This window comes from Hyla sarda, chromosome 11, assembly GCF_029499605.1.
Source record: "Hyla sarda isolate aHylSar1 chromosome 11, aHylSar1.hap1, whole genome shotgun sequence".
Classification (NCBI taxonomy): domain Eukaryota; kingdom Metazoa; phylum Chordata; class Amphibia; order Anura; family Hylidae; genus Hyla; species Hyla sarda.
The window spans coordinates 29,923,702-29,946,996 of record NC_079199.1 but is presented as its reverse complement, the minus strand read 5'-3'; the positions used below and the strand labels follow the sequence as shown (position 1 = coordinate 29,946,996).

At 45.8% G+C, this 23,295-nt stretch overlaps 1 protein-coding gene across 3 annotated transcripts in view; it reads left to right on the top strand.

Moving 5' to 3' along the window:
- RBM25 (RNA binding motif protein 25) overlaps positions 1 to 22,374 on the top strand; it is a 39,019-nt gene extending 16,645 nt beyond the window's left edge. For all 3 annotated transcript variants that reach the window (XM_056545763.1, XM_056545764.1, XM_056545762.1), the window contains exons 10-18: positions 450 to 630; positions 1,561 to 1,650; positions 6,825 to 6,898; positions 7,006 to 7,156; positions 7,695 to 8,025; positions 8,248 to 8,522; positions 11,844 to 11,942; positions 18,461 to 18,508; positions 19,761 to 22,374. In XM_056545763.1, coding sequence (XP_056401738.1) covers positions 450 to 630; positions 1,561 to 1,650; positions 6,825 to 6,898; positions 7,006 to 7,156; positions 7,695 to 8,025; positions 8,248 to 8,522; positions 11,844 to 11,942; positions 18,461 to 18,508; positions 19,761 to 19,853 — 1,342 coding nt within the window. In that variant the 3' untranslated portion in view covers positions 19,854 to 22,374. The remainder of the gene's footprint in view (positions 1 to 449; positions 631 to 1,560; positions 1,651 to 6,824; positions 6,899 to 7,005; positions 7,157 to 7,694; positions 8,026 to 8,247; positions 8,523 to 11,843; positions 11,943 to 18,460; positions 18,509 to 19,760) is intronic.
- Positions 22,375 to 23,295: the final 921 nt, after the last annotated feature.

The window sequence follows — 23,295 nt, the reverse complement described above, 5'->3', positions numbered from 1 at the left end:
CTGTATCTTATTTTACAAAGTGTAAACATAGCCGTAGACTAGAGATGAGTGAACTTACAGTAAATTCGATTCGTCACAAACTTCTCGGCTCGGCAGTTGATGACTTTTCCTGCATGAATTAGTTCAGCTTTCAGGTGCTCCTGTCGGCTGGAAAAGGTGGATACAGTCCTATGAGACTCTTTCCTAGGACTGTATCCACCTTTTCCAGTCCACCGGAGCACCTGAAGGCTGAACTAATTTACGCAGGAAAAGTCATCAACTGCCGAGCCGAGAAGTTCGTGACTAATCAAATTTACTGTAAGTTCGCTCATCTCTACCGTAGACTAAAGTATGAAGGAAAAAACTAGCAATTAAAACTGGTCAATTCTTATTTTTTTCATTAGAAGCTTTTATTTTTGTGCCCTGGTTTCCTTATATTTAACATTGATGGCTTTTTTTTTCCCCCTCAGGGAGAAAAGCAGAGATAGGGAAAGAGACCGAGAACGTGAGCGTGAAAGAGAGAGAGAACGAGACAGAGAAAGGGACAGAGATAAAGAGAAAAAAAGGGAGAGAGAGGAAGATGAAGAAGAAACCTATGAACGGCGAAAACTAGAAAGAAAACTACGTGAAAAGGAAGCTGCATACCAAGAGGTAAAAGTTTAAATATTTGACTAATAGTAGGGAACTATTTTATTTTATGTTTAATATGATTCCAGAATTTCAAAATACAGTGATCCCTCAACTTACAATGGCCTCAACATACAATAGTTTCAACATACAATGGTCTTTTCTGGACCATTGTAACTTGAAACCAGACTCAACAATGCTACAGACAGTCCAGATCTGTGAAAAGTGTCAATGGCCGGAAGAACCGCTGGAAGTGAATGGGCATTCACTGGTAAAACCCCTGTATTACTGAAGCGTATGCACTGACTGGTGTCTGATAGCGCCCCCTACAGTACAGAGGTATTACATGTTCTGTACACTTTACCTGTACCAGGGTTAGTTGTTCCTTTGGACACCAGGTAAGGGCGACTCCATGTTACTTTTTTAGGACACTGTGTGTACTGTACAGGACCCTGAAGAAGCTCCTGTCCTCTACATAGACCAGTTTTTCCCAAGCAGGGTACCCCCAGCTGTTGCAAAACTACAACTCCCAGCATGCCCGGACAGCCTTTGGCTGTCCGGGCATGCTGGGAGTTGTAGTTTTGCAACAGCTGGAGGCTCCCTGCTTGGGAAACACTGACATAGACAGTGATTTACTGCTCCCAGCAGATCTTTATTACTTTTATATGTAAGGATTTGCTTTATCTATATTAGTTATCTACTTATTTTTCTTTAATCCTCACTTTTTCCTATTTTTGGATGACATTTTGGTGGCTTCAGAACCAATTACCAGGTTTCCATAGAGTTATGGTCTCAACATTCAATGGTTTCAACATACAATGGTCGTCCCGGAACCAATTAATATTGTAACTTGAGGGACCACTGTACTAGTTAGATGAAGTTTAAGGACAATTATGTATTCAATTTAAAGAATGTATTTGTATTGCCACATTTAAATTCTTTCTTACTTTTTAGCGTCTTAAAAACTGGGAGATTAGAGAGAGGAAAAAATCTAGAGATTATGAAAAGGAAGCTGAACGAGAGGAAGAGAAACGCAGAGATATTGTAAGAGCCTTTATTGTCTCTATAGACCTGTTTTGCTGAATTACTGTATTGCCTTTACAATAACCATTCTGGAACACCTTTTCTTATAGCTCTGTATTGTGCCATTCCTCTGTTCTCTTATTAGAAATGAATGACTAAATAACCAACATGCTTGAGAAAGGCAGTGTGATACTGCTGAAACATATCTGAACATGGGATAATAAAACACCCTCTTTGTAACCTCTTTGTTGTGCTGCTGGACCGTTGTATTAGATACCTCTATACAGTCTGACTTTTTACCGGCTTGCACCCATCAACTGCACTTTATTCCGGCTGTGCTGCCTTGAACTTTTCCTTGCTAAATAACCAACTGGATATTACCAGTAAGGTTTGTGTCCCTACACTCTCTAATCCAGTGTTTCCCAACCAAAGCTTTGGCTGTCCGGGCATGCTGGGATTTGTAGTCAGCAGGACACACACTGTTTGGGAAACACTATCTTTCTCGGTTGCTCTTCATTTTGGGACACCTATACCGATGGGTATATGCTCTTGCCACTAGGAAAAAAAGGAAAAAGCTCCCCAGAGCTGGTCTTTTTTTTTTTTTTATTAGGTAGTTAGGTTTTCTTTCCTTTTTTGTTTCCCTTTTTCAGGTGGGGGTTCAGGAGCATGGCGCTGCCTGTTCCACCATATGCGATGAAGGGGAACAGTACATAGAGTATGTGCTATTGACCCCTTTTCCCCAACGGCCAGTGCCTTGAGGTTGTACCCTGCGTCTGGGTCCCCCCCTGCTCGCCCCGCTATGACAGCCTGGCATGATGCAGTTTGGCCATAAGCTGGTTGAAGACGCCTGAGGTGAGCATAGAGGATGGTGTTGGCAGGTATGTACTCCCCCTCCCCCCTTTCCTCCCTTCCTCTTTACTATATGAACTCTGTCCTTTATTGGGAGCATTACGTGTGGGGCTCGCTCGGGGTCTCCTGGGGGGGGGGGGGGGGGGGTTGTGTGTTCTGCATACTAGGTCCTGGAGGACAGCCGCTTGCCCTTTGCAGAGACTCCCTTCGCAGGTTTTTCCTTACCGACTCAACTCTTAACAGCCTTGTGTTCCTCCGCTCTTCCAGCTGTCTTATCTTTCATTCCCCCCACCGTGGGGGGTATTCAGCCGGTGGGATTTCAGGGGTTTATGTTGGCACGTTGCTCCGCCCTTCTTCCCCTCAGCCAGTGCGCTAACTGGGAAGCCAGTTGCGCACACTGTATGGGTCATCCTTATGACTTTTGCCAAGCTCCGCCCCTCCACCATTGCAGAGGTCGGCTGGGCTCCTTAGACGGAGTGGTACCACTGGCCTCTTTAAGCACAGCCAGGCGGTAGCTCTTCCAGCCGGCCAGCTCTCCTGGTCTCTGACCTGTGCGGCTGCTTAGCAGGTGCTTCTATAGTGCGCTGCTCCGAGCTGTCACTGCTGTCAAAGTGCGGGGCGCCTAGCTCCCCATGCTTCTTTGTTGCCATGTTCGTATACTCACACACATATATATATATATATATATATATATATATATATATATATATATGGCTTTTAGTTAGTCACTCAGACCATTTGGTAGCGTTTGGCGCCCTCTTGTGGTCATGAATTGAATTGTGCCTTCATTTACATTGCTTCTTGTGGGGTTCCTTTTGACATCCAATAGCTATTACAGGCCTGTAATATCTGTTCTTATCAGCTTAATATCTGCTAGGCTTCTTTTCTAGGGACTGTATATGTGGGCCACTTTCCTTCTGTCGCCTTGTACAGGGCCTGATATGGCAAATTACATTGAGTCAGATACGGTACGCCTCCGGCATGCGTATTTTCTGCAGGGTTCTCGTTCTGTTGCAGCGTATGCGATCCGCCATTGGCGGGTCTTTGCCAGAGATTTCATGATCCCTCAGAAGTTACTGGGGATACAGTCCGTGACTGTTCTCCTGTCCCGCTTTGTTCCATACCCTGTGTGCCGTGCCCTCGGCCAAATTCCGCTCCCCCCCTAACTGTGAATGGCACAGGCCGAATGCCTTTGCAAGGGCATTTGCATTCCTGATAGACACTAAGGACGCTTTTGCAGTTCCTCCTCTGTCATATCCGCTGGTCACCCATCAAGGGGGTGTTCTTGGCGTGTGCATTCATTCAGTATTTTCCCTTCACAGCCTTCACAGGCTGCCGCATCCGTGGCTAGTGCTCTGGATTAGGGATCGACCGATTATCGGTATGGCCGATATTATCGGCCGATAATCACGATTTTGGGCATTATCGGTATCTGCAATTACCTTGCCAATAATGCCCCGCCCTCCGGACCGCCCCCACCACACTGCGACCACCCCCCGAACCCGCCGCAGCGCCCCCCCCCCCCCCCCCCCCCCCCGTACCACGTCGCACTCCCCACCGTAGTGCTGGGCGGTATACCGGTATGGATTTTTGCCCATACCGCTATACCGGTCGAGCCCCTCCCCCACCCTCCAAGTCAATAATGGGGGTGGTTCGGGCCATCCATCCTTCCTGTAGTGTCCGGCGGTGGAGGGTGAACCTGTCCGGGCTGTCCTTCTTCTCCGGGGGTAATCTTCTCCACTCCGGGCAGGCTCCGGCCTAGTAACGCAGCATAGACGCCGCTACGCCATGACGTCACGTGCGTCGCTGCGCACGGGCATCACTGCGCAGCGGGGTCTATGCTGCGTTACTAGGCCGGAGCCTGCCCGGAGTGGAGATGACGACCCCCGGAGAAGGACAGCCCGGACCGGTTCACCCTCCACCCGGAACGCCCCCGGACACTACAGGAAAGATGGATGGCCCGGACCACCCTGACAAGTAGGGGGAGAGAAGCGGGTGGTGGCGGCGGCCTATGGCACCGCAAAAGCCACTGCAGTGCATTGATTTAAAGCGCCCGCTTTAACCCCTTAAGGACCGGAGGTTTTTCCGTTTTTGCATTTTCGTTTTTTGCTCCTTGCCTTTAAAAAATCATAACTCTTTCAAATTTACACCTAAAAATCCATATGATGGCTTATTTTTTGCGCCACCAATTCTACTTTGTAATGACGTCAGTCATTTTGCCCAAAAATCTATGGTGAAGCGGGAAAAAAAATCATTGTGCGACAAAATTGAAAAAAAAAATGCTGTTTTGTAACTTTTGGGGGCTTCCGTTTCTACGTAGTACATTTTTCGGTAAAAATGACACCTGATATGTATTCTGTAGGTCCATACGATTAAAATGATACCCTACTTATATAGGTTTGATTTTGTCGGACTTCTGGAAAAAATCATAACTACATGCAGGAAAATTAATACGTTTAAAATTGTCATCTTCTGACCCCTATAACTTTTTTATTTTTCCGTGTATGGGGCGGTATGAGGGCTCATTTTTTGCGCCGTGATCTGAAGTTTTTAACGGTACCATTTTTGCATTGATAGGACTTATTGATCACTTTTTATTCATTTTTAAATGATATAAAAAGTGACCAAAAATGCACTATTTTGGACTTTGGAATTTTTTTGCGCGCACGCCATTGACCGAGCGGTTTAATTAATGATATATTTTTATAATTCGGACATTTCCGCACGCGGTGATACCACATATGTTTATTTTTATTTTTATTTACACTGTTTTTTTTTTTATTGGAAAAGGGGGGTGATTCAAACTTTTAATAGGGGAGGAGTTAAATGATCTTTATTCACTTTTTTTTTGCACTTTTTTTTTGCAGTGTTATGGCTCCCATAGGGACCTATAACACTGCACACACTGATCTTCTATGTTGATCACTGGTTTCTCATAAGAAACCAGTGATCAACGATTCTGCCGGATGACTGCTCATGCCTGGATCTCAGGCACTGAGCAGTCATTCGGCGATCGGACAGCGAGGAGGCAGGTAGGGGCCCTCCCGCTGTCCTGTCAGCTGTTCGGGATGCCGCGATTTCACCGCGGCTATCCCGAACAGCCCACTGAGCTAGCCGGGATGCTTTCGGTTTCACTTTAGACGCGGCGTTCAACTTTGAACGCCGCGTCTAAAGGGTTAATAGCGCGCGGCACAGCGATCAATGCCGCGCGCTATTAGCCACGGGTCCCGGCCGTTGTTAGAGGCCGGGCCCGACCCGCTATGACGCGGGGCCACGCCGTGGCCCCGCGTTATAGATCGGGAGTGGACACATGACGTTCCAGTACGTCATGTGTCCTTAAGGGGTTAAATCAATGATCTGCAGCGGTGTCGCGGGTGGATAAATAGCTGATAACTTATACCGGAACATCGGTATAAGTTATCGGCTATCGGCCCTAACCTCCACCGATTATCGGTATCGGCCCTAACAAAACGATATTGGCCGATCCCTACTCTGAATCCCCACTTCCAGTGCCGAGGTCTCCGTGGAAGTGTCTCTGCGTAGGCAGGGATTGGACCTGATATCAATATGCCAGACAGTAGGCCTCGCCTGTCATTCATCTCATAGCTGCCGCATCAGCTGCCGGATTCCGGAACCCCACTAGTGTGAGGTGTCCGATGGAGTGCCCTGTTGTATACTATGGACCCATACCAGTAAGCCAGACAGTGGTCTGCATGGTTTTCTCTGCCGCCTGTCACTCTTCACATGGCTGAGGCATCTGTGGTGGGAGTTACGGTTCCCCACTACTGTGCGAGGTGTACGTGGTCGTGCCCCAACTTGTCCTATGGACCCTATACGGGTTGACGGGGATAAAATCCACAGCTCCTAAGCCTTTCCCGATCTCCCAGGGTGGCATCTCGGGGCCGCCGCGAGCATGGCCAGGTTTTCCGTACCTCACTGCTGGTGTGAGGAATCTGGATGAGGGTCCCTGCAGGTACATGGGACTGATGCCAGTCAGCCAGACTTTCATCTGCTGAGTCGCCCGCTAGATCGGCCGCACTCCAGTACCCACTTTCTGTGAGAAGGTTTGATGGTGTGATCCCGTACATTCAGTATGCTTTTACCAGTCAGCCAGACAGTTGTCCGCATGCTTTACTACTACGTCTGGTCATCTACCATTCACTTATCACACTGTAGACGGAAGTTCAGGTAACCCAGTTGGCTATTAAGTCGTACCTTTCTAGTAGAAATAAGAGACATGACACAGCACAGAGAATTGAAGTTCTGAAATTGTAATTTCATTGGAAATGACTAAAACAAGCATGTCGGCCACAGGTCCTCTTAATAAATGTATCATTCTTACTTAGGCAAAAGAAGCCAAAAGATTAAAGGAATTTTTGGAAGATTATGATGATGACAGAGATGATCCCAAGTATTACAGGTATGTATTTAATATGGTCTTACAAAAATGCAAACCAAATTTAAAAGTGACTTATAGAAATCATAGCAGTGATGACTTTGCTAATGTGCAGTGTTTATCTTATTCAGGGGTAGCTCACTTCAGAAAAGATTAAGGGACAGAGAAAAAGAAATTGAAGCAGACGAACGTGACCGCAAACGTGAGAAAGAAGAGCATGAGGAAATCAGGCAGCGGTTGCTAGCAGAGGGACATCCAGACCCAGATGCTGAGCTTCAGAGGGTCTGTATTACATTTTTTTATTAATGATTCACATAGGCTGCAGTTTCTATCATTTTTGGACTACTGGTGTAAAATCATATATAAAGAATGACCATGCACAGTCAATAGCTGTTGGCCAATAGCTATTCTTCTTGACTCGTCACAGAAATGCTCAGCCCCAATGTGTTTGTGTTCTCAATTAGTAGTCGGACATAAGCCCCTAACAGACACTCCTGCCATTTGTTTATCTCCCTTGAATCAGGCATATTGATATCCAAAGTTCCTGATCCCTGAGCATGTATTGTGGGCTGCTGCTCTAACTATTCTCTTTTGTGTATGGGTATGATTACAGTCCACTTGTTTGATATTATAGGAATAATTTTTTTTTACATATAACTGTAGCAAAATGGAAGGTCGTTCTCCTTATTTTTAGTTATAGTGAGCTAGTGTGAATACTAAGTGTTGACATTGACTTTATAATATATACATAATTGTTATAAGATGAAATTCAGTATTCGTATGTGTTGCACTTGTAAATGATCATTGTGTTTAAATACAGATGGAACAAGAGGCAGAAAGACGAAGACAACCACCACAGATTAAACCACAGCCAGAATCTGAGGAGGAGGAAGAGGAGAAACCCATCAAAGAGGAGAAAATTGAGGAACCTATTGAGGAGGAGGAGGAAGAGCCTGAACCAAAACCCTGCCTTAAGCCAACCATGCGGCCTATTAGCTCTGCTCCCTCTGTCTCTTCTGGAAGTGGCCACGCCACCCCTAACTCCCCTGGGGATGAATCTCCTTGTGGTATTATTATTCCACATGAAAATTCACCAGAACAGCAACCGCAAGAGGAATACCGACCAAAAATAGGTCTGAGCCTCAAATTAGGTGAGCATGTTTCTTCCATTTTCTAGGTCTGTGGCAACCATGAAGTTACTGTCATCTGTTACATTACGAACATTTTAATTATAATTGATTATCCTTTTATAAAGTTGCAGCTACTTTTTTGTGTATATAGTTGAGAGAGATAAATTTACAAGTATTAGTGTGTGCATTAGTAATTTCTTATTACTCACACTGTATAACCTGTTTTACCATCTTGCTTCTCAGGTGCTTCCAGTAGTCCCAGCCAAACAAATGCTTCTAAAAGGAAGAAACTGCCAGTAGATAGTGTTTTTAATAAATTTGAAGATGAAGATAGTGATGAGGTACCTCGGAAAAGAAAACTGGTGCCATTGGATTATGGGGATGAGGACAAAGCCTCTGCCAAAAATAATGTGAATACTGAAGAGAAACGCAAACATATCAAGAGTCTTATAGAGAAAATCCCCACAGCTAAACCAGAACTGTTTGCTTATCCTCTGGACTGGTCCATTGTTGACAATGTGAGTGCATGATTGTGTTTCAATGATTTTAATGCCTTTGGCTGTCCGGGTATGCTGGGAGTTGTAGTTTTGCAACAGCTGGAGGCGCCCTGGCTAGAAAACACTGCTCCAGGGACTACTACGGTACAGGGTGCAACTATCTAGGGTACCTGCAACCTACAGGAGGAAAGCCCATTCTGTAGTGATATCATTACCTAGCACTGGGCTGAGGTGTGTTATTTTTATCACCTAGGATAAGTTGGTTAGTTTTAGCATTGTACTACATGTGCAAAGTATAACTGGAGAAATAGTGTGGGGGGGGGGGGATTTTTTTAATGGGGAAACGAACAGCAGGGTCACCTGCACTATCCTTAAAGGGGTATTCCAGGCAAAAACTTTTTTTTTATATTTCAACTGGCTCCGGAAAGTTAAACAGATTTGTAAATTACTTCTATTAAAAAAATCTTAATCTCTAATAGTTATTAGCTTCTGAAGTTTTCTGTCTAACTGCTCAATGATGATGTAACGTCCCGGGAGCTGTGCATGATGGTAAAATATCCCCATAGGAGCTCGACAGCTCCCGGGACGCGAGTCATCAGAAAGCAGTTAGACAGAAAACAGCAACTCAACTTCAGAAGCTAATAACTATTGGAAGGATTAAGATTTTTTTTATAGAAGTAATTTACAAATCTGTTTAACTTTCCGGAGCCAGTTGATATATAAAAAAAGGTTTTTGCCTGGAATACTCCTTTAATACAGAATGCATGAGACCCTGTTTTTAATGCTTTTTACAGGTGAAAATCAGTGCAGCAGTTAAGGAAATATTTGGTTGATGTGTTATTTTCTTAGTCTCCAGAGCAGTTTATGTGCAATGCTTTCTCCCACCTGCTTTGGTGATAATGCCGTCCTCTTCCAGTTAACTCCACCTCCTTCATAGGTGTTAATCTCATCCTCAGAATGTTGTGAAGGAGGCGGTGTTATCTGCAGAAGGGGGTGGGGTTATCTGCAGAAGGGGGTGGGGTTATCGGCCACAGCGGCAGGAGAAAGCATTACACATACATGCAGTTAAGAAAATTGCCACAAGGAAGAATTATCACCTAGGAAGAGGCTTTAGCACTGGTGACCCTGTTTCTATCTACATCTATATAGATTAGTGCGGGCAACCCTGCTGTAAGTTTCCCTTTTAAACAAACAAGTCTTAAAAAGGGAAAATCGTTTGTTTAAAAGAAAAAAATATACTGGCTCCTAACTTTAGGGATATGCTTTACAACAGGACCCATAGACAGCAATAGAAAGGACCTGTCCCGTTCAGAAGAGTTGAAGACCTTTTTATAGGTCCTTCTACAGGGTGGGGGCTGCAGATCTCTGCTGTGATTGGTGGAGAACCCAGTGTTATCTTTCTATTGGTGTCACCTTTCACTCTGCTCTTAAGACATTACTGGGAAATTATATGTACAGAACAGGAAGTATCCGCTTAGTTTTAGCCCTAGTGGACAGAATACAAACTTATCTGGCATGATAAATCAGCTAGGATCCACTTAGAAACGTTGCAGCGCGGTAAGGAGGCGGGTGGTTTGTCTATTCCTAACCCGTGGCTATATTTTCTGCCATCCCAGATTCAACAACTGAAGGGTTGGGCACGGTTAGGCACTATGGCGTACAGGGGCTCTGATTTTACAACGTATTGGGGGTATGACTCCCCTCTATCTTTTAGAAATGGCAGCACAGACGTGTCCCCCAGACTTTCCCCCTACTTTCCTACTCCTCCGTAAAGTATGGTTGAAATTTGACTCTCCTACATTATCCTGTTTTCGTAACATATTTGCCTTTGTGGTATAATCAGTCTTCCTGAGTTGTCTTCCCTGCCAGATATTACTTTGTGGCTCTCGTATGGGATACTGTACTTTTCTCTACCACATTCCTTTTTTTTCTTTCGTTACCTGCAGCTGAGACATGCACTTGACGTGCAGTCACGAGCGAGTGACATGACTGTCGGCCCCTCATTGGTGGTAAAAGAATTGTTCACCCAGGTCTTTACTAAAGGAGTTAAATCGATATTATATAAGGCCAGAATACAATAAGCAGGATTAATATAAGATAAACACTGAAAATCCTCAAAAATTTTTTTAATATTAAAACCCAATTTAAACAATAGGTCATTTTCTGATGACAAATTCCTTTTAAAGGGAACCAATCATCAGATTTTACCCTATATAACGATTGGCAAAGCGTTATATAGGGTATAATCTTTATTTTCACCATTCCCGGGGGACGCTCCTGCCCCCAGGGATGGTGAAGATATGAAGTTATAAACTAGTCGCCGCCGCCGTAAGTAGTCACCTGGGCGGGGAGCTCTTCTCACCTACTCCCGTTCTTCGGCTGGGAGCGACGCCCCCTCCGCTTGATTGACGGGCCGCGTCATCGCTCTGCTCCGTCCGTTCAGTGAGCGGAACAATGACGCGGCCCATCAATCAAGCGGAGGGGGCGTCGCTCCCGGCCAAAGAACGGGAGTAGATGAGAAGAGCTCCCCGCCCAGGTGACTGCTTACGGCGGCGGCGACTAGTTTATATCTTCACCATCCTTGGGGGCAGGAGCATCCCCTGGGAATGGTGAAAATAAAGATTTTACCCTATATAACGCTTTGCCAAGCGTTATATAGGGTAAAATATGATGATTGGTTCCCTTTAAGGGTACAGTTCCACGAACCGCTTACACAGTGTATTTCACAATGCGCAAAATCTGCTGCTGCTGCAGCGAGAATTGCGTTGTGTAATCCCTGATCACCAAACACACAGGGCTTTCCGGCGGCAGCCCTGTGTGTGCAGTGAGTTTTGGAGCTCGCTGGTGTGACTGATGCGCGGCCCTGCCTCCAAAACTCACTGCACACACAGGGCTGCTGCCAGAAAGCCCTGCGAGTATGGTGATCAGGGATTACACAGCATATTTCTCTCTGCACAGTGTGAAATACGCTCTGTAAGCTGTTCATGGGACTGTACCCTAAATGTCTTGTGTGCCTCTGAAAATAAGTAATCTTGCTTTGGTACAGATGCAAAAACCAGAATGTTTCAACAATAGGGGCATATTTGAGCAGATTTTCAAGCAAAGTGAGGTTAGTTTCACAACAATTATAATGATGTACACTTTAAGCTGTGTTAACATCATTTAGAAATACTAGGTTTGGCATATAAGCCCAGGAAATTTTTGCCACGCACGCAAGCTAAATGTATCCATGAACCCAATGTATGCAGAGAGTGTTTTGTATGTAGTAGCATTGATGTAGGTAAATATTAGTTTAGATGTTCATGTGTAAAACTTTTTAACACATCTTTTCTTTGATCTTAGACATTAATGGAGCGAAGAATCAGGCCGTGGATCAATAAGAAGATCATTGAATATATTGGCGAGGAAGAAGCTACCCTAGTTGATTTTGTGTGTTCAAAAGTAAGTAATTTAATGAAACAAACTGTGCCTCTGTTCTTTTTTTACATAAAATAATGGAACCACATGCTCAGTGCTTGGATCAGCCAGGCATGCATATTTCTCGGTTGCTCTTCATTGGGGGACACCAATACTGATGGGTATATGCTCTTGCCACTAGGAGGCGCTGACATTAGAAGAAAAAGTTGGCTCCTCCCTGGCAGGATATACCCGCCCACTGGAAGTGAGGTAACCAGTTTTAGCTGGTGTCAGTAGGAGGCAAGACACATGTCAGGGAGGGAGCTCTCCCAGACCTGGTCTTTAATATTATTATTTTCTAGTTCAGTATGTCTAGTTAGGTTCTTTTTCCTTTATTTTTCTAGGTTGGGCGACAGGAGCATGGAGCTACCTGATCTCCCACGTGTCACAAAGGGGCATGGAACATGAGTATGGGCCGTCAACCCCTTATCGCCAACGGCCAGCGCCTGGAGGTAGTACCTTTGGTCCGGGACCCCCACTTGCCCCTGCCTGCCTCACTATGGCAGCCTGGCGTGATGCAGCACAGCCCTTAGCTGGCTAAAGACTTCAAGGTGAGTATGAGGAGAAGATGGACCTGTGGGGGAGTATGTACTACAACCCTCCTTCCCCCTCTCCCTTGCTCATCCTGGGTCCCCATTACACGTGGCTGTGCTGGGCCCGACCCTCATGGCCTCCGGTGCCATTTTGGAGGGGACAGTCCGGTGGACCTGCCCTCTTCGGGCCCCACATGTATGCGGTCATACTTATTCGGTCCCACGCGGCCGTTCGTTTCTCCATTGGGGGGAGCAATAAACTGCTTACTACTCAGTTGCAGCCAGGTGCAGTGGCCTGGACGCGTTCATTATTAGAATGAAGCTACTACAGCAGGCAGCGGGTCTCCGGTCACACGCGGTCGACCGCGTCCTCCTAGTGAGCACACAGACTGCTTACTACTTTGTTGCGGCCAGGCGCAGAGTCCTGGCCACGTTCTTTATTGGGCTGGCTATACAGGCAGTGGGTCTCCGGTCCCACGTGGCCGACCGCTTTCCTTAGTACGGGCACACCAGCCCTCTTACTGCTCTTAGCTGTGGCCAGGCTCAGTGTTCTGGCCGCGTTCTCTTATCTGCACCTGAGACCCTCTGCAGCTGCCCCTTGTTAGTTTGCATGGGACAGCGGGTCTCCGGTCCCATGTGGCCCGGCGCTTTCCCGGCAGGGGAGGAACCGGCCCCCGTCATTCTGTCCATCCCTGTACCCTGTAACCTTGGCAGTTTTTCTCCAGCGTGGCCTGCTTTTTCGGAGGGTTGCGCTTCCTCACAGTTTAAAAAAACTGGAGTAAAAGTAAATCAGACCATTTGGTGCCTTCTTATGGCCATACATTGTATTGCATCCTTGACTTTTCATTGCTTCTTGTGAACTCCCCCTTGTGGCGACTATTTGCTATTACAGCCTTGGTTTGCCACATCTGTTCTTACCAGTTTAATATCTGCAGGGTCCCTTTTCTAGGGACGGAATTGGGGGTCACCTTATTTCCTTTAGTCACCCTGTACGGTGACCTGCTATGGCCTAATTACATTGTCAGTTGACGTATGCCTCCAGCGTATCTATTTTCTGCAGGGTTCTCACTCTGTCAGGGAGCATATGGGCACCGATGTGGCGAGTTATTGCATGGGTTTCTCGATCCCTTAGAACCTATCAGGGATATATTCAGTGACTGCTCTCCCCTACCACTGAGTGCCATAGCATGCCCGTCGTGCCCGCGGCTGACTTCAGCTCCTTCCATGACAAGACACTGGTCGGGTGCCCTTGTAGAGTTTTTGCTTCCTGGCGGATGCGGAGGTTGCTCTGTTAGGTTTGCTTATTATCCTTCAAGGGGGTGTTTTTGGCATGTCAGAGCATGCTGCATCCGTGGCTAGTGCTCCAGATCCTCAAGTCTACTTCGAGGTCGTCTCATAAGTGTCCCTGCGTGTAGTAAGAGGTCTTTGTGGAAGTGTCCCTGCGTGGGCATGGATTGCACCCGATATCATTATGCCAGACTGTAGTCTCACCTGTCACTCAGGCACTCCGGTACCCCACTGCTAGGCAAGGTGTCCACCGGAGTGTCTCGTTGTCTACTATTGACCCATACCAGTAAGCCATACAGTGGTCTGCTCGGTTCCCTCTGCCATCTCACAGCTGATGTATCTGTTGCTGGCGTTCCGGTACCCGACTGCTGTGCGAGGTAGCCGAAGGAGTGAACCGCTTTATACTATGGACCCATACCCGTAAGCCAGACAGTAGTCTGTGTGGTTTCATCCACCGGCTGTCACTCATCACACGGCTAATGTATCTGCGGCTGGAATTCTGGTACCCCACTGCTGGGCGAGGTGTACGAAGAAGTGTCCCAGCGTGTCCTATTGACCTTATACGGGATAACAGGGGATACAATCCTCGACTACTGAGCCTCCCCCGATCTCCCAGAGTGGCGGGGATACTATGGCTGGCTTCTAGGCCTCCCCTCCCTCCCACAGGCAACAGAGGGGCACAATGATCGCCTATCTGGCTGTCACCTTTTAGCCAGCGCCTGGAGGTGTACTTATTCAGCCAGACTGTTGTCTGCATGGTTGCCACGGTCAGTCTCCCATCTCTGGGCTGCCTCGGGCATGGCCAGGTTTCCTGTACCTCACTGCTGGTGTAAGGAATCTGAATGAGGCTCCCTGCAGGTCCTCAGGACTGATGCCAGTCAGCCAGACATTCATCTGCTGTACCGCTAGGTCGCCTGTTAGTTCGGCCATACTCCTGTACCTTACTCTCTGTGGGAGGGTTGAAGGTGTGACCATGAGTCTTCAGGAATCCTATACCAGTCAGCTGGATGGTTGTCTGCATGGTTTACTATGTTGGGTCAACTACCATACACTTCCCACACCGTGGACAGAAGTTACGGTAACGCACTACCAAGGTATAGTTCCAAGTGAGTCTCCCCATGTTGCTCCATGGGCCCTATTCAATGCACCTCATACTGGCTTGCATGGTTCCCTCATTTACCAGGTTCCTTTCTACATGCTGGCCGCATTCTTGGCTGAAGGCTGGTATCCCACTTTCTCTGTGTGGTTCTGAATGCGGGACCCGTTGTGGCCACGGTCCCTATGCCATATAGCCAGACTGTCTGCATGGTTTTCTGATCCGCCAGATCACCTTCCACATTCTTGTCATTCCCTGTGGCTGCAGTCCGGTGACTCATATTCCACGTAAAGTTCCAACAGTGTGTCTTGGTGGGTTCATTGGACCTTTTATACCTGTCAGACTGTGTCTGCATGTTTCCTTTCCCACATACATCCTTCATCTTAAGTCTGCAGCCGCAGTCCTGGTGTGTGCACCATTAGGAGATGGGCAGATTCCATGGACTTTGACAGCAACAGCAGCATCACTGTTAACCTTTCCGGGGGTGTAACGTTGGTCTGTTAGGGGCATGGTTGTGACACACCATTGGGTGCTAAGCCGATCTTCCATACTACCGGACTTTTGGTTGTCTACAGCCTGGGTACTCTACTACTCTCGTGCGGTAACCATGTCTTTGCCCCTGCGTATGTTGTGCCACTTTGCACATATAGAGTCCACATTCCCTTCTTTTCAGTGGGGTGTGTCTCGGACCCGCCTGTGATCTTGTTTCCACAGGTCTACGGCGGTTGAGCACCTCTGTTCTGGCATGGGACGACTCAATTGGTTCAGCCCCCCCCTTTCCCTCCAGGTATCTGTCCTGGTTTCCTGTGCAGGGTGGTTCAGTCGCTTGCTCTGTTACCTTAGACAAAGACCAGGATGGCTTCATTGCCGCTCATCTGGTCCAGGTTCTTCAGGCGGCATTTCTCCGCTCCTATAGCGCCTGGCGCACTTTGACAATCCCCCTTCCACAGGAGGTACGGCGATCAGGGAGCTTGGCTGGTCAGTGCTGGAGTTTCATCGCGACCACCTCTTGTTTTCCTCTCCTGTATATAGGTGGGGTACCTGGCTGGGCCCTTGTTTTTCTGCTGAGAGCACTCAGCAGGGCTGCACACTTTTGCACTGTTTCTTGGTTATCTACTGCTGCTAATGCAGTCTTGCATTCTCCTCTGTTGGGAGAGTTTATGCAATCCTGTATGGCTTGGCGTAAACCGGTCTGGCACCGTCTGTGTTTGGATCCTGCCTTTGCTCTCCTCCTACCTCGGTGCTATCTCTATGGAGGGGTGTGTTCTTCTTCCCTTTTGTCAGTGTCGGTGGCACTACACTGACTCTACAGTCTTCTGGAATAACTTTCCCTTTTGTTTCCCCCTCTGTTCCCATCCTGGTGGGATGTTGCTTTGGTCCGCTTTGACTGCTGTGGTCCATGTCTTGTTAGTCTCCTTGTCTTGGACACTATCCTAGTGTGCTGAGACGTACCTTCTTTTCTAGGTAGGCCCTTCTCGTTCTTTGGGCCTTAGTGATGGTTGAGGTCTCGGGCAGGTTAGCTCTCCTGCCCAGACTCCTCCGCAATCCCATTTGACGGACGGTCTTTCTGTGCCGCACTTCTTCTTGTCTCGACATAGAAGTATGTTGCCTGGAGCATTTTGCAGACTTTGGGTTTCCTACCCCTACAGGTGTACGTCTTCCAGGCAACTCCGGAACCTCCGATTCCCATATAAGTCACCTCAGAGTTCCAGGATGCCCCTTTTCAGGACGTTCCGCTCCCTTTTTGGCCTTTATTTTCCGCTCTCCCTTCAGGGTTCATGTTTTCCCGAGGTGGAGGGTGTTCTGGTCATCTGGATCACGCTACTCGAGCTTATTTAGCCTCATAGGTGTTCGTGGCGGGCCCCTGGGACGGGTTTTGGGGCTGCAGCTGTTCAGGTAATCCATTTTGGGCACAGAGCCTCTCCAGAGCCGGTCTCCATATTTCCAGTGGTTTTCTGGTCTTTAGCTCCTGTGTTCGCCTTCTGCTTGGCATACGCTGCTCTCCCTGGCGTTTTTTCCACAATGTTCTCTTGAATCCATTGAATCTGGATGGGGCTCTCTTCTGTCCTTTCCTATTTTTGTTTCTCAGCCAGGCTAGCCTCTTTCTGGTTCTCTGTTCCTTGGAGTTGATTTCCTACCTCCTCCCTGGATGGTTCTGGCCCATCTGGCTTCCTAGCCCCCCTTGTTTTTCCTCTCTATATGGACCATAGGTTTAGAGTCTCTACATAGGACGTTCTCTTCCTTTTGGTGTCCTAGTCCATTTCAATGTTTCCTTGGATGGGGGTTCTTCCGGGAGCTCAGTTTGTTGGCCTCACCCTTGTCTCTGTCCGAGATCTCGTCCGCAGGCCTTACTGTCGAGGGGGTTCAGCCTCTGGTCTGTTTCCCTTTCTCTGTTGGTTGTTTTTCCCACACTAGGGGACCGTGAAGAGCGTTTTTTGTACTCGCCGTAAAATCTTTCTCATAGCCTTCATTGGGGGACACCACGCCCACCCATTTCTTAATTTTTTTTTTTGCCGGGTACTCTTCCGTTTTTTTTATTTTTTACACGGGATTCTTTTCTAAGGTCCTTTGGACATGTTTTTGTTGGCTTCTCCTACTGCTTTGTGACAAAACTGGTTATGTCACTTCCAGTGGGCGGGTATGTTCTGCCAGGGAGGAGCTGACTTTTTTTTCCTAGTGTCAGCGCCTCCTAGTGACGAGCATATATCAAATCAGTACCTGTGTTCCCGCAATGAAGGCTATGAGAGAGAATTTACGGTGAATACAAAAAAATCACTTTTTTTCTTTAGGGAGAGCGAGTTAAGTGGCTCCCAGACACATCTAGAAGAGCTCTTTATCCCCAGAGAGCAAATAATCACTTATGCTGCTGTTCTGCCCCGACATACGATTGTTTCAACATACGATGGCCTCTCAGAGGCCATCGTATGTTAAATGCAGCATCAACACACTATGCTTCTGTGTGTCAGGGCCATTGCAAAAACCGCTGTCCGGCAGCGCTGACTGCTTCAGCTGCCACTGGATAGCCGTTTAATGTGCCCCTCTCAATTATTCTTGCATATCCCCGCCGCTCAGGCCCGTCAGTTTGCTGCTCCTCTGTCGCTGCTGCCCTGCGCTGTCGCTCTCCGTGGCTGTCATCACATCGCCGCCCTGTCGTCCAATATGGGCAGCGTGAGAGGTGAAGTGATGACTGCGACGGAGAGGGACGACGCAGTTCATTGGCGACCTGACGGGCTGGATCGGCGGAGACATTTGAGTATAATCAAGCATCCATGTCCCTCATCATAGAATGGTAATTGGTTCCAGGCGGACCATCATTTGTTAAAATCATCATATGTTGCATATGTTGAGAGACCACTTTATACACTTTGGTGTCAAATTGGTGAGATTGGCCAACACTTTTCTTAAGTATATAGCTGGTTTATCTTAAGACTTTGGGTTTTGGCTGCCAACTGAATCTTCACACTCATCAGCTGATTAAGACTGCTTGAACTTCTAGGCAATATGGAGTTGAGTGGATGTTTTAGAACTCAGCACACTTCCCTTTTACTGCTTGTCATGTTACATTTCAAGTGTCTATTTTTTTTTAGGTGATGGCTCACAGTTCACCACAAAGCATTTTAGATGATGTTGCAATGGTAAGTTTTTTTTTTTTTGGTTTTTTTTTTTGTTTTTTGCTTAAATGTTCAACCAAATATATTTTTGTCTGAATTATTTGGAGTACAGTAGTGAAATAAAACGTATCCCCTATGCAAAGGATAAGGGGATAAGTTATAGATCGGTGGGGGTCAGACCGCTGGGACCCCCCACGATCTCCTGCGTGGTGTGCCGACCCCTGCACGAAACAGCTGCCGACACTCCACCTCCATGTATCCCATAGAGATACATAAAAGGGGCGTTTTGTCCGCACCTTCCTGCGGGGGTTGGCACACCCTCTTTCTGCGGACTGCCGGGGCTGCTGTGCAGGAGATAGTGGGGGGTCTGACCGCTGGGACCCCCAAGATCTATAACTTATAGCCTATTCTTTGGATAGGGGATATGTGGTATTTCACTGGAGTACTCTTTTATTGTATTTGCATGTTATTATATGCCGTGAATTTATGAACAATAGAGGTCCGACCTTTTTGACCTCCACTCATAACATTGGACAGTGCTAGTAACTTATTTTTTTTAATAACTTTATAAAGGTACAGTATGTTCACACAGGACAGATGCTGCAGCAGCACATCTGCATCAAACTGTGTGGATTTGCTGATGCTGACTATATGGTTTCTTTTTAACCAACTACTAGATTTTGTTCTCCATGGAGTTTAGGTCTCACATCTGCATTGGAAGTTCCTTTGGCAGAATCTGTTAAAATTGAGACATGAAGATGATCAGGTTTTTTTTCTCCACTGAAGGATGGGCCCCATTCAATGTCAGTGTGACCTGTTGGTATTCTTTGTGCAATGCACCATTCAGCTCAGTTCTTTTTTTTTTTTTTTTTTTTTTAATCTGTAGTGGATAAACTTTGTGCTTTAGGGCTTGTTCACACCAGCAGATTTATTTGCGGGTTCCCCGCTGTGTGTTTAAAAGGGGGTGGGCTCTCTGTGGCTGTCCGCAGGAGATTTTTGGCTGCAGAAGTTCCAATGCGGAAAATCCGCTGCAAGCCTGCAATCTGCTGCAAGTCAGTATGGTATGTGGCGGATTTTTCACAGTGGAAAATCTACTGCAGACAGCTGCGGAGAGCCCGCCTTCTTTCTAACATGCAGCGGAAACCCACAAATAACTCCACCCCAACCATAGGGCAGCATAGAGCTGTTGAAAGGAAACCTAAAACGCTATTATTTTTCTCTATAGTTGCTGTACATCCCTGCAGACAAATAATGATGCATTTTTTTTCTCCCACAGGTGTTGGATGAAGAAGCTGAAGTATTCATAGTGAAAATGTGGAGGCTACTAATATATGAAACTGAAGCAAAGAAAATTGGTCTTGTAAAGTAAAGCACATTGGCTTAATTTAAAAAGAAAAAAATCCATGACGCCATTACATCTTTGCTGTCAGTAGGGCCACTAAAATATTGAGGAACAATATGTTGCAGCCCCAGATTTCAGCAAAGCTGTTAATTCCACAGTCCTCAGACACATGTAAGATCTGGATTATAGTATAGACAATGTGATTTTTATTTTTTTCCCCCATTAACGGTAACTTCTCAGCTATTGAAGGCTTAGAGATCATCACAGTATTTAGGCACAAGAGTTAAACCGGTGTGGCGACTGGTACGGTTTATAAACTGCAGCTACTGTATAATGGCATCTCCTGGTGTGTTTTCAATTCCGTGCTTATGTACATATTAAAGTTTCCAATTTTTTGCAAACTGTTTGCACTTAAGTTCCATGCCTGTTGTACATATGAAGAACAGTCTTTTGATTCACTTGAAGACAGGTCCACTAATTTAAATGAACTCTGCTTCACTGTTGTCAATTTTACCTTGCAGAAATAATTTTTTTTGTCTACAGACCCCTTATTCTTGTCCGGTTTCAATGAGAGCATCTTTCTCTGTGACATAATGGAATGTGTCATCGTTGAGACTTTCTGTCCCTGGTGTTATACTGCATTTTCTGACCCCATTTTGTGATTGTGACACATCGCTTTATGCCTAAATTCCCAATCGGCAATATTTGTCTGCTACTCTTCTAAGCATTTTAAGCCATATCCCAAAGGTATTGCTCATACAGTGTTGTTTTGGTGCAGTTTTTGTATTTTGGATTTAATCATGGCTTAAGCTTAAAGGCGAACAGGGGATAAGTAGCTCATTGCAGGGTTCTCCAGAACGTGACCCCTGACTCAGTGAGGAGCGTGTGTCGTCTAAAGGTAGACTGCACTTGCTCCATTCGTTTCTATGAGAGCACTGATGATGCCAGAGTGCTGTACTCGGGTCTTTTTGGCATTCCCATATACATGAATGAAGCATGTGTCCTCTGCCGCCCGCGCTCCTCACTGAGAGCCGGGTCCTGTTCTGGATATCCCGGGAAGGGGGGGGGGGAGGTCGCACCCCCCCCCCCTGCATTCAGTTACTTATTCCCTAAGATAGGGGATAAGTTAATTTTGGTTGGAGTTCCCCTTTAACCAAAAAGACACTAAAAAGCTGTACCAAAACTGTGTTTTATATAGTGGGGCTGAATTTGCTTTGCTTCTAGTGAACACCTCTTCAGTTTTATTACCTTTTGAAAAGGGCTGCAACGTATTGTCTTAGAACAACATTTCTTGCTCAAAATTTTTTACTCCCTAATTTTAATGTCTTTAACATGACAGCAAAACAAAAGGTTTGCTCAAGAAAATCTTATTTTGCCCAAAAATAAAAATATTTTTTTTGTTTTGTTTTTATACATTAAATCCATACAGTCACAGATTTCCATTTGATGTGTTTCTGGCAATAATAATGGGATAGATAAGCACACCTTTCAATTTATCTCTAAAGACACCTGAAATAACTAAGATGGGTATTAGGGTTGGGGGCAAATTGTTCAAATGCTACCACTTGACTCATCCACAAGTATTTCACAGTCCAAGAATTCATGATTTTTTTAAATATTTTTTTGTTTATTTTATATAAAAAATTCTGAAGAATTTGTCACACATCTACTTGATAAGTGATTAATACTAGACCATTGCCAAACAGTGTCACCAGCTGTTGAAAAACTACATCTCCCAGCATGGTGGTAGTTGTAGTTTTGCAACAGCTGGAGGCACACTGTTTGGAAAACACTGCACTAGACTGTGGTCTGACAGCTGGGAGCCCTATGAGTTTCCAGAACACAAGACCCTGTCCCTCGTCTACCAACTGGAGGAGTCTGAGTGAAGCTGCAGTTGAATATGTGCCCACCACTCCATTCATTCTAAATCTTATGATGCTACTAGGAATGGCAATAAGTGTCAAAAACACAGTGCTCAGCTGTTTCAGTCAGTACTATGGCACATGATCGACTGCAAACTCCCCCTAGCTGAGCGAATGTGTCCCCACCTCTGGGACTGATCTTGCATTGATCAACTATCCAATGAATAGGTGATAAATACTTCAACCCCGTATACCCCTTTTTAAATAAGCTGTTGTAAGGTCCAGTGGCATTCTCTTCTGGAGCTGTACAATGCCTCTTGCGAAATGTCCATTGTGCAGCTAATGTCCGCTTTTACGTTCATCAGCATGTGCTAAGGGTTAAACACACTGATCCCAATTCAGACATGAGTTAGGGCTCGCTAGATCTCGCTATAATATATGTAGTCGTAATGAACAGCCGACCAATATTTATTTTGTATTGGGACTGATTCAATTGAAACCTGAACTGCTGTTTTTGTTTTTTTTTGTAAAACTGCTGCAATATCAATTATTGTATTTAAAACATTGGTTTGTCTAAAATGTGGAAGCTGTGATTTGATTGCCAGACAACTTACATTTGGAAACTGTGTCAAGCCACTAAAGGCTTATTCTGTAAATAGTTCAAACATTAAAATGTATATATTTGATATGTGCGCGTTGAGTCTTTATAGCATTCCATTTCAATGTCATGCTTGAAATTTACTGATGGTACAGTAATTATTTGTAATATTTTTAGAATACGTGTCATAGCCAACAAACAAAATCTTATGTTACTCTGTACTTATTCCTGATCACGTACGTACACATACACATATGTGTGTGTATGTATAATTTGTGTATATATATTTGTGAGAGAAATATATATTAAGAGCACATATATTTCTCTCACAAATACCTTTCTGTTGTTCACTTGGTTTGTCATTCTGTACTTTTGAGTAGGTGTCCCCTCACTCACCATGCATTCATTCCCTCCCTGAGTCTGCTGTGTTGTGCCTTTTAATCCAATCACTGCAGACTGATCTGTAACCCCTTCCTCTCTGTTTTCATACTGCAGTCTGATAGGACAGGAGAGAGCACAGAGGAGTATTAGTCCCGCCCTCACTTCCCAGACTTTGTCTCCTGTGCTTCAGCTGGACAAAGATGATGCTGCAGCCGGACAGGATTGTGTTCCGGATGCTATGTGGACCCCTAGTGATTTCTATAAAAAGGAAATAAAGTAACTTAGAAAAGTTATTGTTTTGTCAAGATGTACAACATATAAAAAGTTTTTGAATCTTACAGCGCCCATATAAAAAATTAGTTATAAAATGAACAGTTTGAGGGTACGGTCACACGGTGTATTTCTCATCAAACTCGTTGCGCTTTTCCTGCTGCGAGTTTGCAAAGGTGTGGAGTCTTCGTGGGCTAACCCCAGCAAATTTTTGGCCTCAGAAAATCCACCACAAACCCCATTGATCAATTTCTGAGATGGTGGGAACCGTTTTGAGATTGCTTAGATTGCTATAGGTTGGTGTCGTAACATTTAAAGGAGTACTGCAGTCTCAGACACTTATCCTGTGTCTGATTGC